Below are 15,058 nucleotides of genomic sequence, written 5' to 3'. Positions count from 1 at the left end.
AGCTTAATATTGTCTCACTTTTTGATTCTGGTCATCCTGATGAATATAAAATGTATCTCATTATAATTATTGATGATATGAGGCATCTTTTCAAGTGCTTATTGGCCATTTTAATACTTTCCTTTGAGAACTGTCTTTGTGTCCTGTGCCTATTTAAAAATTGGGTTGTCTTTTTCTTACTGACTTTTAAGGGCTCTTTATATATTCTGTATTCAAATTCCTTATCAGATATTTGATTTGTAAATATTTTATCCTGTTTTGTGGATTGTCTTGCTTTCTTGATGATGTTCTCTGGAGCAAAAAGAACTTTAATTTTGATGAGGTTTTATTTATCTTTGTTGTTATTGTTCATGTTTTTGATGTCATATCTAAGAATCCATTGCCAAATTTGTGATCATGAAGATTTATTCCTGTGTTTTCTTCTAAGAGTTTTATAGATTTAGCTCTATGTTTCGGTCTTTAATCCATTTTGACTTTATTTTGTGTATGAAGTGGGCCCTTCCCTTTATGGTCCATTCTGCTTTTTGTGGTATTCTGATACATTTTATAAACCTAGCAATATGTTATTAGAATTATTTTTATAATTCTGTTTTATTTAAAAAGGTGAGAGAAGAAAGGCAATCAAGTGTATGCTTATAGCTTTTGGATAATAACTTTTATTTTATTATTCTGGGTCTCTTCGTTTATTCTTGTGAATTCAAGTTATCATCTGGAGTCATTTCCTTAGCCCAGTATGTACACTATTGCTTCTGATCACTTCATTAGAGCTGATATATTATATTTTTATATATTAGGCTCACAACACACACACATAGAGTAAATGAACTTGAAAACAGGCATTTTTTCTTAAGGAGAGAAAGAAGTCAGAGAGAAAGTAAAATCAAAATTGCAAAGATTGAGTAGGTAACTATTGCAACAATCTTCCTAGGGTCTTGGGAAACATTAAAATCTGATACAGGATGAAATGAAAAGACTCCTGTTAATCAGGAGAAGGAATATTAGACAGGTTAAAAGTCTTAATGAGCTGGGGAAAATCTGGGTTTGCTACTGAGGGAATTGGAGTTGAATAGAGTTGCACAGGGTGTACACCATTCTTGAAGGCCATTCTGAGTTTCAAGTAAATTAATTTATAGTGATTCCATTTTGTATGATACCATATTTTCTAGGTATCTTAGAGATGTCATCAATTATTTTAATAATTAGATTTATTGAGTATTGTTTTTCCTCAAGGATTTTACTTTGATACTTTCATTCCATAGTAGTTATGATTGTAAACTTTTTTTCAAAAGTATGTTTTACAAGAAATTCAGACAGGATATAAGTATCTTAAGTCAAAAGTGGAAACTCTTGTCTTCCCATAAATCGATGTATTATTTTTTTTAGCGTCTGTACTGTTTATGATTGTTTGGGAAATGGGAAAATAAGAGAAAAGGATAAGCTTTCTTTTCTAAGATTTTGATACTATTTATCAGTCAGTGATAGACATTCCCTAAATTTGGATGCAAATTAAATTTGTTGTTTGATGGCTTTCTAAACTACCCTATTTAAAAAATTATAACCTCATTCTCCTCCTTTTTTTTTCCTTCTGTTGTAAATTGCATGAGTATAAGGATCTTAATAAATATTTGCCAGATGAATGAGTGAATGTGTGTATTTTATACTGAGCTAACAGTATAAAATAAAACAGTGCTCAGAATGGTGCTTTTTAAAAGCCCTTTGCTGCTATAGTGATTTTGAGGATTTTACTCTCTAAATAGGAGAAAGAAGCATGCTATTCACAGTAGTGACACAACTTCTTCTGATGAAGAACGATTTGAAAGAAGGAAATCAAAGAGCATGGCAAGAGCAAGAAATAGGTTAGTAAATTTTTAATTGTTTCTTCCATGGTAGAAAAAAGGAATAACAGTTTAAACTTTGTGATTCTTACCTGTACCAATATTTTGCTCACAGTGATACTCAACACATTAGAGTAATACACTAACTTGGTTTTTACATAGTAATTTTTAGAGTAGAAATCTAACCATGGGAAACTTCCTATAAATTACTTAGCTGTGTTAGTACTCAATAAAACAGTGTAGAAAGATAAAGATAGAACCAGGGGAAGAGTCCAACCTCTATGACAGTCTCTTCTTCAGTAAAGTAAGAAAGTGAAAGTGAAGTTGCTCAGTCGTGTCTGACTCTTTGAGACCCTGTGGACTATAACCTACCAGACTCCTCCGTCCATGGGATTCTCCAGGCAAGAATACTGGAGTGGGTTGCCATTTCCGTCTCCAGGGGAGCTTCCTGACCCAGGGATTGAACCTGGGTCTCCCACCTTGCAGGCAGATGGTTTAACCTCTGAGCCACCAGGGAAGCCCACTCCTCTAATCCAAATCCATTTAATGAGGCTGATTTTAGATGGTTAAAATGGTCATAGCACTCAAGAGTAAGACTTGATTTTAAATAGAATTGTTTCAGGAGTGCTTGGGTTTTGTTGGAAACCTTGTTATAGTTTTGGTTTAGTGAATGCCTCTGGTGATCTTTGCTTAAGTAGAGTGACTCATTATTACATGGCTCACTAAAATCTTGAGAGTTTTCAGTGGGGGAGAGAATCAATATTTTGCCCAGTAGAGCATCAAATTATAATTTATCCTTTAAAATGTAAGTTAACGTTCTAGCTTATATGTATAATATTTAAGATAAATTATATTTAGAAATTTTATATTTAACAAAGCATTTCTATACTTTAGCATTATATATTTACTGTAGAAATACCAAGTTTTCAGTTAGCTGGTCTTGGAAACAAGTTTGGATTGGTGTAGATTATTTGCTAGAAAGAGTTCCTTGTGTGGATGACAGAAAGAAAATGTAATGAAAATCTAAGTTTAAACAAAAAAGTGTAATGCCTCTTTAATTTGAACTATTCTGATACCTGCTTTGGAAGTTCTTAAAGTAAGTTCAGATTCAGAAATATCAGTGAAGTTACATTCATTATAGAACCTATACTTTTTTGAGACTATTTATGTCATCTTTTGGTGTTTATGCAATATTAAAAGAGGCAGTAGATTGTATTTTCTTAGGGATAATTAATATCGTATAGGATTTTAAGTAGCTAAAGATGTATTCTAAGGTACCTACACAAAAAATAAGGCTTAATTTTCAAAACAGGTTTGAAAATTGGTTTCTCTTGAATTAAAAGAAAGGAAACTTATTTCTTCAATCATGTATTCTGAATTGACATACATAATAACTAAGGATAAATTTAAATATCATAATAAAGCTTGAGTTTACTTAATGTCATATATAATAGTGTATATATAGTAGGTCTATTTTTATTTTATACTTATAGAATATCAGGTTTGTTAAGTTTTCTTATTTAGACTAGGTTAGACTCTTTGGACAAATAGATTTATGATCTTAATTGCTTTGTCTTGTGAATAAATTTATTTCTGATCTGTTGAAAAGAATTTAGGAAAAGTAGATTGAATATATGAAATCTCTTGTCATTTTCTGGGTTATGAGAAAAGGGAGAAAGATAAAAATGTGTCAAAGCAGACGACATAAACAGATGGAGGTATATTCCATGTTCCTGGGTAGGAAGAATCAATATTGTGAAAATGGCTATACTACCAAATGCAGGCTACAGATTCAGTGCTATCCCTATCATATTACCAATAGCATCTTTCATAGAACTAGAACAAAAAAATTTTACAATTCATATGGAAACACAGAAGACCTCCCCATAGCCAAAGCAGTCTTGAGAAAGAAGAATGGAGCTGGAGGAATCAACCTTCCTGACTTCAGATTATACTGCAAAGCTACACTCATCAAGACAGTATGGTACTGGCACAAAACCAGAAATGTAGACCAGTGGAACAAGATAGAAAGCCCAGAAATAAACCCATGCACCTGTGGGTACCTTATTTTTGACAAAGAAGGCAAGACTATGTAATGGGGTAAAGACAGCCTCTTCAATAAATGGTGCTGGGAAAACTGAACAGCTACATGTAAAATAATGAAATTACAATGCTTTCTAACACCATACACAAAGATAAACTCAAAATGGATTAAAGACCTAAATGTAAGACCAGAAACTATAAAACTCTTAGAGGAAAACATAGGCAGAACACTCGACGACATAAATCAAAGCAAGATCCTCTATTACCCACCTCTGAGAGTAATGGAAATAAAAACAAAAGTAAGCAAGTGGGACCTGATTAAACTTAAAAGCTTTTGCACAGCAAAGGAAACTATAAGCAAGGTGAAAAGACAACCCTCAGAATGGGAGAAAATGATAGCAAATGAAACAACTGACAAAGGATTAATTTCCAAAATATACAAGCAGCTCATATAACTCAATGCCAGAAAAAAAAAAAAAACTCTATCAAAAAGTGGGAAAAAGACCTAAACAGACATTTCTCCAAAGAAGACATACAGATGGCTAACAAACATATGAAAAGATGCTCAACATCGGTCGTTATGAGAGAAAGCAAATCAAAAGTACAATCACCTCACACCAGTCAGAACAGCTATCATCAAAAAGTGTACAAACAATAAATGCTGGAGGGGGTGTGGAGAAAAGGGAACTCTCTTGCACTGTTGGTGGGAATGTAAATTGATACAGCCACTATGGAAGATGGTATGGAGATTCCTTAAAAAAACTAGGAATAAAACCACCATATGACCCAGCAATCTCACTCCTAGGCATATACCCTGAGGAAACCAAAATTGAAAAAGACATGTGTATTCCATTGTTCAAGGCAGCACTATTTACAATAGCTAGAACATGGAAGCAACCTAGATGTCCATTGACAGATGAATGGATAAAGAAGTTGTGGTGCATATACACAATGGAATATTACTCAACCATCAGAGGAACACATTTGAGTCAGTTCTGATGATGTGGATGAACCTAGAACCTATTATACAGAGTGAAGTGAGTCAGAAAGAGAAAGATAAATATCGTATTCTAACGTGCTGCCGTCTATGGGTTTGCACAGAGTTGGACATGACTGAAGCAACTTAGCAGCAGCAGCAGCAGCAGCAGCACATATATATGGAATCTAGAAGAATGGTACTGAAGAACTTACTTACAGGGCAGCGACGGAGAAACACAGACAGAGAAGAGACTTATGGACATGGGGAGAGAGGAGGAGAGGATGAGATGTATGGAAAGAATAACATAGAAACTTATATTACCATATGTAAAACAGATAGCCAGTGGGAATTTCCTGTATGGCTCAGGGAACTCAAACAGGGGCTATGTATCAACGTAGAGGGTTGGGATGGGGAGGGAGATGGGAGGGAGGTTCAAAAGGGAGGGGATATATGTATACCTAGACCTACAAGACCTTTTAGAACTAACACCCAAAAAAGATGTCCTTTTCATTATAGGGGACTAGAATGCAAAAGTAGGAAGTCAAGAAACACCTGGAGTAACAGGCAAATTTGACCTTGGAATGCGGAATGAAGCAGGGCAAAGACTAATAGAGTTTTGCCAAGAAAATGCACTGATCATAGCAAACACCCTCTTCCAACAACACAAGAGAAGACTCTACACATGGACATCACCAGATGGTCAACACCGAAATCAGATTGATTATATTCTCTGTAGCAAAAGATGGAGAAGCTCTAAACAGTCAACAAAAACAAGACCAGGAGCTGACTGTGGCTCAGATCATAAACTCCTTATTACCAAATTCAGACTGAAATTGAAGAAAGCAGGGAAAACCACTAGACCATTCAGGTATGACCTAAATCAAATCCCTTATGATTATACAATGGAAGTGAGAAATAGATTTAAGGGCCTAGATCTGATAGATAGAGTGCCTGATGAACTCTGGAATGAGGTTCGTGACACTGTACAGGAGACAGGGATCAAGACCATCCCCGTGGAAAAGAAATGCAAAAAAGCAAAATGGCTGTCTGGGGAAGCCTTACAAATAGCTGTGAAAACAAGAGAAGCAAAAAGCCAAGGAGAAAAGGAAAGATATAAGCATCTGAATGCAGAGTTCCAAAAAATAGCAAGAAGATATAAGAAAGCCTTCTTCAGCGATCAATGCAAAGAAATAGAGGAAAAGAACAGAATGGGAAAGACTAGAGATCTCTTCAAGGAAATTAGAGATACCAAGAGAACATTTCATGCGAAGATGGGCTCGATAAAGGACAGAAATGGTATGGACCTAACAGAAGCAGAAGATATTAAGAAGAGATGGCAAGAATACACAGAACTGTACAAAAAGGATCTTCACGACCCGGATAATCACGATGGTGTGATCATTCATCTAGAGCCAGACATTCTGGAATGTGAAGTCAAGTGGGCCTTACAAAGCACCACTACGAACAAAGCTAGTGGAGGTGATGGAATTCCAGCTGAGCTATTTCAAATCCTGAAAGATGATGCTGTGAAAGTGCTGCACTCAATATGCCAGCAAATTTGGAAAATGCAGCAGTGGCCACAGGACTGGAAAAGGTCAGTTTTGATTCCAACCCCAAAGAAAGGCAATGCCAAAGAATGCTCAAACTACTGCACAATTGCACTCATCTCACACGCTAGTAAAGTAATGCTCAAAATTCTCCAAGCCAGGCTTCAGCAATACGTGAACCGTGAACTTCCTGATGTTCAAGCTGGTTTTAGAAAAGGCAGAGGAACCCAGAGATCAAATTGCCAACATCCACTGGATCATGGAAAAAGCAAGAGAGTTCCAGGAAAACATCTATTTCTGCTTTATTGACTATGCCAAAGCCTTTGACTGTGTGGATCACAATAAACTGTGGAAAATTCTGAAAGAGATGGGAATACCAGACAACCTGACCTGCCTCTTGAGAAATCTGTATCCAGGCCACGAAGCAACAGTTAGAACTGGACATGGAACAACAGACTTGTTCCAAATAGGGAAAGGAGTACGTTAAGGCTGTATATTGTCACCCTGCTTATTTAACTTATATGCAGAGTACATCATGAGAAACACTGGGCTGGAAGAAACACAAGCTGGATTAAGATTGCCAGGAGAAATATCAATAACCTCAGATATGCAGATGACACCACCCTTATGGCAGAAAGTGAAGAGGAACTAAAAAGCCTCTTGATGAAAGTAAAACAGAAGCGTAAAAAAGTTGGCTTAATGCTCACCATTCAGAAAACGAAGATCATGGCATCCGGTCCCATCACTCCATGGGAAATAGATGGGAAAACAGTGGAAACAGTGTCAGACTTTATTTTTTTGGGCTCCAAAATCACTGCAGATGGTGATTAGAGCCATGAAATTAAAAGACACTTACTCCTTGGAAGAAAAGTTATGACCAATCTAGATAGCATATTCCAAAGCAGAGACATTACTTTGCCGACTAAGGTCCGTCTAGTCAAGGCTGTGGTTTTTCAGTAGTCACGTATGGATGTGAAAGTTGGTAGGACTGTGAAGAAGGCTGAGCACCGAAGAACTGATGCTTTTGAACTGTGGTGTTGGAGAAGACTCTTGAGTCCCTTGGACTGCAAGGAGATCCAACCAGTCCATTCTGAAGATCAGCCCTGAGATTTCTTTGGAAGGAATGATGCTAAAGCTGAAACTCCGGTACTTTGGCCACCTCATGCGAAGAGTTGACTCATTGGAAAAGACTCTGAGGCTGGGAGGGATTGGGGGCAGGAGAAGAAGGGGATGACAGAGGATGAGATGGCTGGATGGGATCACTGACTCAATGGACGTGAGTCTGAGTGAACTCCGGGAGTTGGTGATGGACAGGGAGGCCTGGCGTGCTGCAATTCATGGGGTCGTAAAGAGTCGGACACGACTGAGCGACTGAACTGAACTGAACTGAACTGTTCGCTGATTGATGTTGAGGTTTGACAGAAAACAACAAAATTCTGTAAAGCAATTATCCTTCAATAAAAAAAATTTAAAAATGTGTCAAAGCTTTAAAACTTGTTTATGATATTAAAAACAGGTAACTTTTTAATGCTGTCTACTTAAATTTTTATGAATTTCAGGTGTTTGCCTATGAACTTAAGAGCAGAAGATTTAGCTGGTGGTATTCTCCGAGAACGTGTTAAAGTGGGCGCAAGCTTGGCTGATGTTGATCCAATGAATATTGATAAATCAGTAAGTTTTGTAAATGGTTTTCTAGAAATACCTCTTTTTTTTTTTGTCACGCAGCTTGTGGGGTCTTAGTTCCCCCATCAAGGATTGAATCCGTGCTCCCTGCAGTGGAAGTGTGGCGTCCTAACCACCATACTGCCAAGGGATTCCCTAAAGTATAATTTTTTGAATTCTGTTTATATATGAACTTTATATTTAAACTTCAGTTCCTGCTGAAGTCATGTATTTTGCAATCATTATCTCATAAATTAAAAAGAAACCTATATACAATTAAGATTATTTTGTACTAAACATTTCCCCTTCTTTCCAAGGTGCGGTTTGATAGCATAGGTGGATTGAGTCATCATATTCATGCACTAAAGGAAATGGTGGTATTCCCACTTTTGTATCCAGAAATTTTTGAAAAATTTAAAATTCAGCCTCCAAGGTTAGTAATGCTAGATGTTTATTTTGTTATTGTTAATTTATCAAATTTCAATTAGTAAGTAATTATAAATCTAAATATTATTTATAAATGTTTCATGTATATTTATTTGATATGTTCTATCAATGAGAATTAGGAATGAAAGTTTATTTTTTAGAGCTCAAAAGCTGTGGTACTTGAAGTTTATATTTCAGCGTTTAAGACTCAGAGGTAGGATGAGAGATTCTTTATGCAGGCCTTGAATATACAAGTGGATTGCCCAACTAGATTTTCCTTAATTTGGTCTCCTAATAGCATTGAGTTTGATACTATATGTTGTTTAGTCTTTGAAAGCACAGTTTCAGTGAAGTGTTTCTTTGACTCAGTGATGTGGTATTTTTGAAATGGTAAACTTGATAATTTATTTTTATGATCAGATTAATTGTGTCTGATCATGAGGTGGTTAGCTAGTTAACTATTAGAAAAGACAGAAATTATGTCAGAGGAAATTGGGTAGAATAAAATATTCTGAAGATGTACACATAGACTTCAATTTAAACTGCTAAATATCCTTTTTTATTTAAGAGATTTGGTTCTAATTTGTTATTCATGCTTTTAAGGATGTAAAAAATCTTTTAAAGAGTCATCTTCTATTTGAGTGAGTTAAATGTTGGCCTGTAATTCTACAGTGGCTCTTATGAATCATAATAAAATTTATTTACTTTTTATGTGATATGATCCAATGAATATGATCAATATTAATCATATTCATTGAATTCAGTTACTATTAAAAAATAGTAAATTTAACAGAAACCATTAATAAACTTTAAATAATGGAGTTATAAACAAAATGTGTTATAAGCTAAAAGTAATCCTCCTCTTTAGAGATGAACAATTTTTATATTCTTTATAACTTTCTTTTATATATATATATACATATATTAAGTTTATGATTTTGCCTGTATTGTGTGCATTTAAACATTTAATATAAATGAGATTACTCAATAATGCCCCTATGTAACTTTATTTTTCACTCTATAATATAGATACCTCATGTTAATAAATATTGTGTGTATTATTCTATTTGACATCATACTAGTGTTTAATTTATAAATATAGTGGTGTATTTGTCCCTTACTAATAGAGAGCATTTAGACTTTGTAAGAAAGTCTATAACATTCTTTTGAGTATTTCTACATGATTTTGTAAAAAATGTGAAATTTCTGGGTCACAGGGCAAATGCCTTTAATATTTTGCCAAATTACTGTGTACCCTGATTGAGCTATTTCTTGCATCCTGAAGCTTGATTGTTTGAGAATATCCTTGAAAATTCTCAGCGAAGTGAGACTTTTGTCTGTGGACTACAAAAGGCTTTGTTGGTGTCTAATAATAATCAATATACATTAATTCAAACTTATACGGGAGGTGCATACTTTTAAATTGATTATTAATGCTAATGGTAACACTAATTTACTTTTATTGACTCTCTGTTCCTCTAGAGGCTGTTTGTTTTATGGTCCTCCTGGCACAGGTAAAACCTTGGTCGCCAGAGCATTAGCTAATGAGTGCAGTCAGGGAGACAAAAAGGTGGCTTTTTTTATGCGAAAAGGAGCGGATTGTCTGAGTAAGTGGGTTGGTGAATCTGAGCGGCAGCTTAGGCTTCTTTTTGATCAGGTAAGTGACGTCAACTAATGTGAGAATATCTTCTTAATACTTAATATACTTGGTCTACAAATATTATACAAACTGTTCATAACAAGTCATATTTACCAATCAGTATGTTAAAATTAGGATCAGTAATTAGAATTTGTATGTCTTAGAGGTATTTAATAGCAGTTTCACTAGTACTAATTTAAGATGATTTACAAAATATTTATTGAGGTGGCAACTTGACATATAATAAATACCATGTTAAGTGCTTTTAAGATCCCTAGATATCCCATATAGATTATAATTTAACGGAGGGACTAGAACAAGCATAGAAAGTTAAATATCTGTGCAAGAAATATCACAAAGCAGTATATTAGTTATTTTCATGAGTTACAAATATGCTAGAAGAATTCAGTATTAAATGAATGCTTTTAAAAGACTGAGTAAGGTAAGTGAATATCATTTGGGCTATCTTTATTTATAACTAACTTTTAGAATACCATTTCCTAATACTTATAAAAATTAGTCCTGATATAAATTCACTTTTTAATTATTTGGGATACTGAAGGAAGTCATTCATACATTGTAATGCAACTTGTATCTTGTTATGTCTAAGGAGATTCACATGACACTTTAAAAATGCTTAGAGCAAGCATTTGTTGAATACCCATTACTGAGTTGATGTGTATCAAAGTTCTACCTAATTGGTAAAGTATTTCAAATATTATTTTTAGTTGCTATTGGTATCCATGTTAAAGACTGCTATGTTCTAGATAGTGGGTCTAGATAGAGGGATAAAGTAAAATTGTTAACTTCAAGGTGTTCAGTGTCTATTGAGAAGTCAAACATATGCAGTCTTCATGTTTCAAGAGGATTTCATAATAATTAGAAAATAATGTAAAATAACATTGGTGGATTTGGGGAGAATCAGCTTGGGTATTGGAGAGGGCAATGGCACCCCACTCCAGTACTCTTGCCTAGAAAATCCCATGGACAGAGGAGCCTGGTAGGCTGCAGTCCATGGGGTTGCGAAGAGTCGGACACGACTGAGCGACTTCACTTTGACTTTTCACTTTCATGCATTGGAGAAGGAAATGGCAACCCACTCCAGTGTTCTTACCTAGAGAATCCCAGGGATGGGGGAGCTTGGTGGGCTGCCGTCTATGGGGTCACACAGAGTCGGACATGACTGAAGCGACTTAGCAGTAGCAGCAGCAGCTTAGGGAATACTGGAAAATTGTCTCATGACTTAATTTTAAGTTTTTGACAGTGTTATACTTTTTGCAACTTGATACTGGGTGTAGGAATGTTTCTTGGTTTTATTAAAAACCATAGCGTAAATCATGCTGCTTTTTATAGTATTGCTTTTGTTTTATGTTTTGGTTATTTTGGCTGCGAGACATGCGGGATCTTTAACTCCCTTACCAGGGATAAAAGCCACACCCCCTTCATTGGAAAGTGAAATCTTAACCACTGGACCACCAGGGAGTCTCCATGCTGCTTTTTAAATCTGTATTTACTTTATTCGTGTTTCATTTCTGTTTCTTTGTGGGCAATAGATTTGAAATGTTTTCTTTCTTTTTTTAAAAAACTGCTTGTAGTCATTATATGTCTTTTTAAATGACAAGAATCTACATTCCTAAATTAAGGATATAATCTGTACTCTAAATGAGATGAAGGAGGTGCAGTTGGCCTTCCATATCTGCCGGTTCTGCATCCACAGATTCAGGCAACAATTTAATCTCATATTGGTTGAGTTCACAGATGTGGAATTTGTCAATATATAGGGCTGATAGTACTATGCTATTTCATATAAGGAACTTAACTATCCTTGTATTTTGGTATCTCTGGGGAGCCTTGGAACCAACGCCCCCCCAGCAGATACTGAGGGTTGACTATACAATGTATTGGCTAAGAGTTTGGCCTTTGGTGTCAGAAAAATGTTAGTTCATATCTGACTTTACTATTAAGTATATGTGAAGGTGAAAGTGTTAGTCTCTCAGTCATGTCTGATTCTTTGTGACTCCATGGACCATAGCCCACCAGGCTCCTCTGTCCATAGAATTCTCCAGGCAGGAATACTGGAGTGGGTAGCCATTCCCTTTTCTAGGGGATCTTCCTGACCCAGGGATTGAACATGGGTCTCCTGCATTGCAGGCAGATTCTTTTCCATTTGAGCCCCCAGGGAAGCCCTATTAAGTATATAACTTTAAGTAACTGAAAGCATCTGATCCTTATTGCCTCTTCTATAAAATGGAGTAAATAATGCCTATCTAATTGGATTAATGTAAATTTTTCCTGAAAGGAAGTGTGTATAGTTGACTCTTGAACCATACAGGGGTTAGGGGCACCAACTTCCATGCGGTTGAAAATTGGCGTATAATTTTTGACTCCCCCCAAACTTAACTACTAACTGCCTAATGTTGATAGGAAGCCTTACCAATAATATAAACAGGTAACATGCATATTTTGTATTATGTATTATATTCTGCATTCTTACAGTAAAGTAAGCTAGAGAGAAGAAAATGTTAAGAAAAATCATGAGATTTGCAATACTGTACTATATTTACCAAAACCAAAGTTTTACATTGCCTGAATATAAGTTGAATTCTCTCTCAACCTATGTCAGTGTTGTCTTCTATAATACAAAATACTGTAGATGTTATACATACTATAGTATACATCAAAAATGAAAAAATAATATGAAAAAGAAATTCATATTTATTAGGTATCACGATTCATGTGTTGATAACAAAGAAACAAATCCTGGTGCTCATTTCTCTTCTTTACTAATAAATGTGAATGGGGCACTGTTGTCTGCATTAAAAACCTGTTCAGACAGATACTCTTTCTCATCAGTGGTTTTCTTAATGGTGTCTGTAAACTTGTCTGCTACCTCTTGGTCAGAAGAAAGTACTTCTTCTATTACCTTGACTATGATTTTTAGTTTTTAAAATATAGTTTTTTCAGAGGAAAAATGGCATAGCCAGTTGCAAAACTACTTAATCTTCAACCCCAATTTTGTATTCTTTAAACTTAGAAGTGACTTTTGTTGTTGTTTTAGTTGCTAAGTCATATCTGACTCTTTGTGACCCCATAGACTATAACCTGCTAGACTTCTCTGTCAATGGGATTTCCCAGGCAAGAATACTGGAGTGCGTTACCATTTCCCTCCAGGAGAGCTTCCTTATTCAGGGATTGAACGTGTCTCTTGAATTGCAGGCAGATTCTTGACCTCTGAACCACCAGGGAAGCCCTAGAAATGACTTAGTGATTTATTGTTTTAAACAAACTCCCACTTTCACTTTTAAAGTTTACCATCTACTCATGCTGAATCCTTCCCAGAAGATTGCTCCAGTGTGTATTTCCAGGTCCTCACTTTGTTCCTTTTACCAAAAAATGCAAAACACAATTCCATTGTGTGTCTTTAGGGCTCCAGTCATCAAAAATAGGGGAAAAAAATCTTCAGAATAGCCAATCAAGTTGAATTTAAAAAATCCACATGAATGTGGATGGGTTGGGGCAGGAATCCACTCCTATGTTCTTGGTCATCTGATGCCACTCCATGAATCCTTGTAATTCACCCTCCCTATCCTGTGCACGTATGATTTGAATCCAGTGATCTAGCTTCAAGGATTGGGGTCCAGTGAGCCCTCTCCAGTCCTCCTGGACATTTTAAGCCAAACCTCTCTCTAAAATTATTGTCATTCTTTGTTGGTATTAATTTCTTCAGGTTTAGATTCTTCACCTTCCTTTTGCTTTAAGTTTTCATAGAATGACCTTGCTTTTTCTTAAATTATATTAGAATTTATAGGAATGCTTTTCTTATATCCTTACATGAAAGCTAATTAAAATGTCATTCACATAAAATAGTCTGTGTTATATGATAAAAGCAATATGAATAGTGTGTTCAAATGTGTTTAATAAAATAGTATGTTAAAAATACATGTATGTGCATGTGTGTAAATGACATGTATGGCAGAATAAACACATTGAAAACAGTAGTTACCTACTGGGTAGGTAACTTTAATCACTACCTTGTGATTGGAGACTGAGAAGATAGGAGCTTTTCTTTTTCCTCTATAATCTTTCTTACCTGCTGCATGTTATACCATTTGCTTATATTACCTATTTACTTCTGTTACTTATTAAAAAACATAGTAATTAAATTAAAAATGAAAACTGATACAATACTTGCTTTCTTTTTATCCTAGGCATATTTGATGAGACCTTCTATAATATTTTTTGATGAAATAGATGGATTAGCTCCAGTGCGCTCTAGCAGGCAAGATCAGATCCACAGGTAATATTTCCTAATCTGATTATGTTGAGTTCATATGTTGACATAGTACTAAGACTTAACCCTTGAATTAGTGCTGTGAGGCTTGTAAGATGCGAACTGTTTCCTTGAGGAAGACTTTTTTCTTATAACATGTGTGTGCATGAGTGTGTGTGTGTGCGTGTGTATGCACATGTGTGTGCTCAGTCACTCTGTTGTGTCTAACTCTTTGTGACCCTATGGTCTATTACCTGCCAGGCTCCTCTGTCCTCTGATGTTTGTAGGTAGGATTTTCCTATTCTGAATTGAGCTGCTTAAATTTGTGAGCTTCTAATTTTCGTCATAGCTGTAATGTTTTTATAATATTTTATTTCCTAAAATATATTTTTGTTTCTCTTGTCCCTGTGAATATTTGTGACTAAGCTTTTGCTTGCCTTTCCCCCACCATTTGGAACCTTCATTTATATAAAATGCCTGAAATAATCAAATTCATAAATGGTGCAAAATTTATCAAGTAAATACTAACAGAAAGCTACTATTGCTATATTAGGCAAAATTGTCTGTAAGATGGAAAGCATTATTATAAATATAAAGAGGACCCCCTTATAATGATAAAAGCTTCAACTTATTAAAAGATGTAACTGTTTAAAATCT

At 35.3% G+C, this 15,058-nt stretch overlaps 1 protein-coding gene across 1 annotated transcript in view; it reads left to right on the top strand.

Annotated features, from left to right (window-relative positions):
* ATAD2B (ATPase family AAA domain containing 2B) overlaps positions 1-15,058 on the top strand; it is a 125,107-nt gene that overhangs the window by 35,836 nt on the left and 74,213 nt on the right. Inside the window, exons 9-13 of the mRNA XM_068974418.1 lie at positions 1,758-1,856; positions 7,964-8,075; positions 8,384-8,499; positions 9,975-10,149; positions 14,340-14,428. Of these exons, the coding sequence (XP_068830519.1) occupies positions 1,758-1,856; positions 7,964-8,075; positions 8,384-8,499; positions 9,975-10,149; positions 14,340-14,428 (591 nt within the window). The remainder of the gene's footprint in view (positions 1-1,757; positions 1,857-7,963; positions 8,076-8,383; positions 8,500-9,974; positions 10,150-14,339; positions 14,429-15,058) is intronic.

The sequence above is a fragment of the Capricornis sumatraensis genome, chromosome 1, assembly GCF_032405125.1.
Source record: "Capricornis sumatraensis isolate serow.1 chromosome 1, serow.2, whole genome shotgun sequence".
NCBI lineage: Eukaryota > Metazoa > Chordata > Mammalia > Artiodactyla > Bovidae > Capricornis > Capricornis sumatraensis.
The sequence above is the reverse complement of the archived record's forward strand: the minus strand, read 5'-3'. Positions and strand labels throughout refer to the sequence as shown.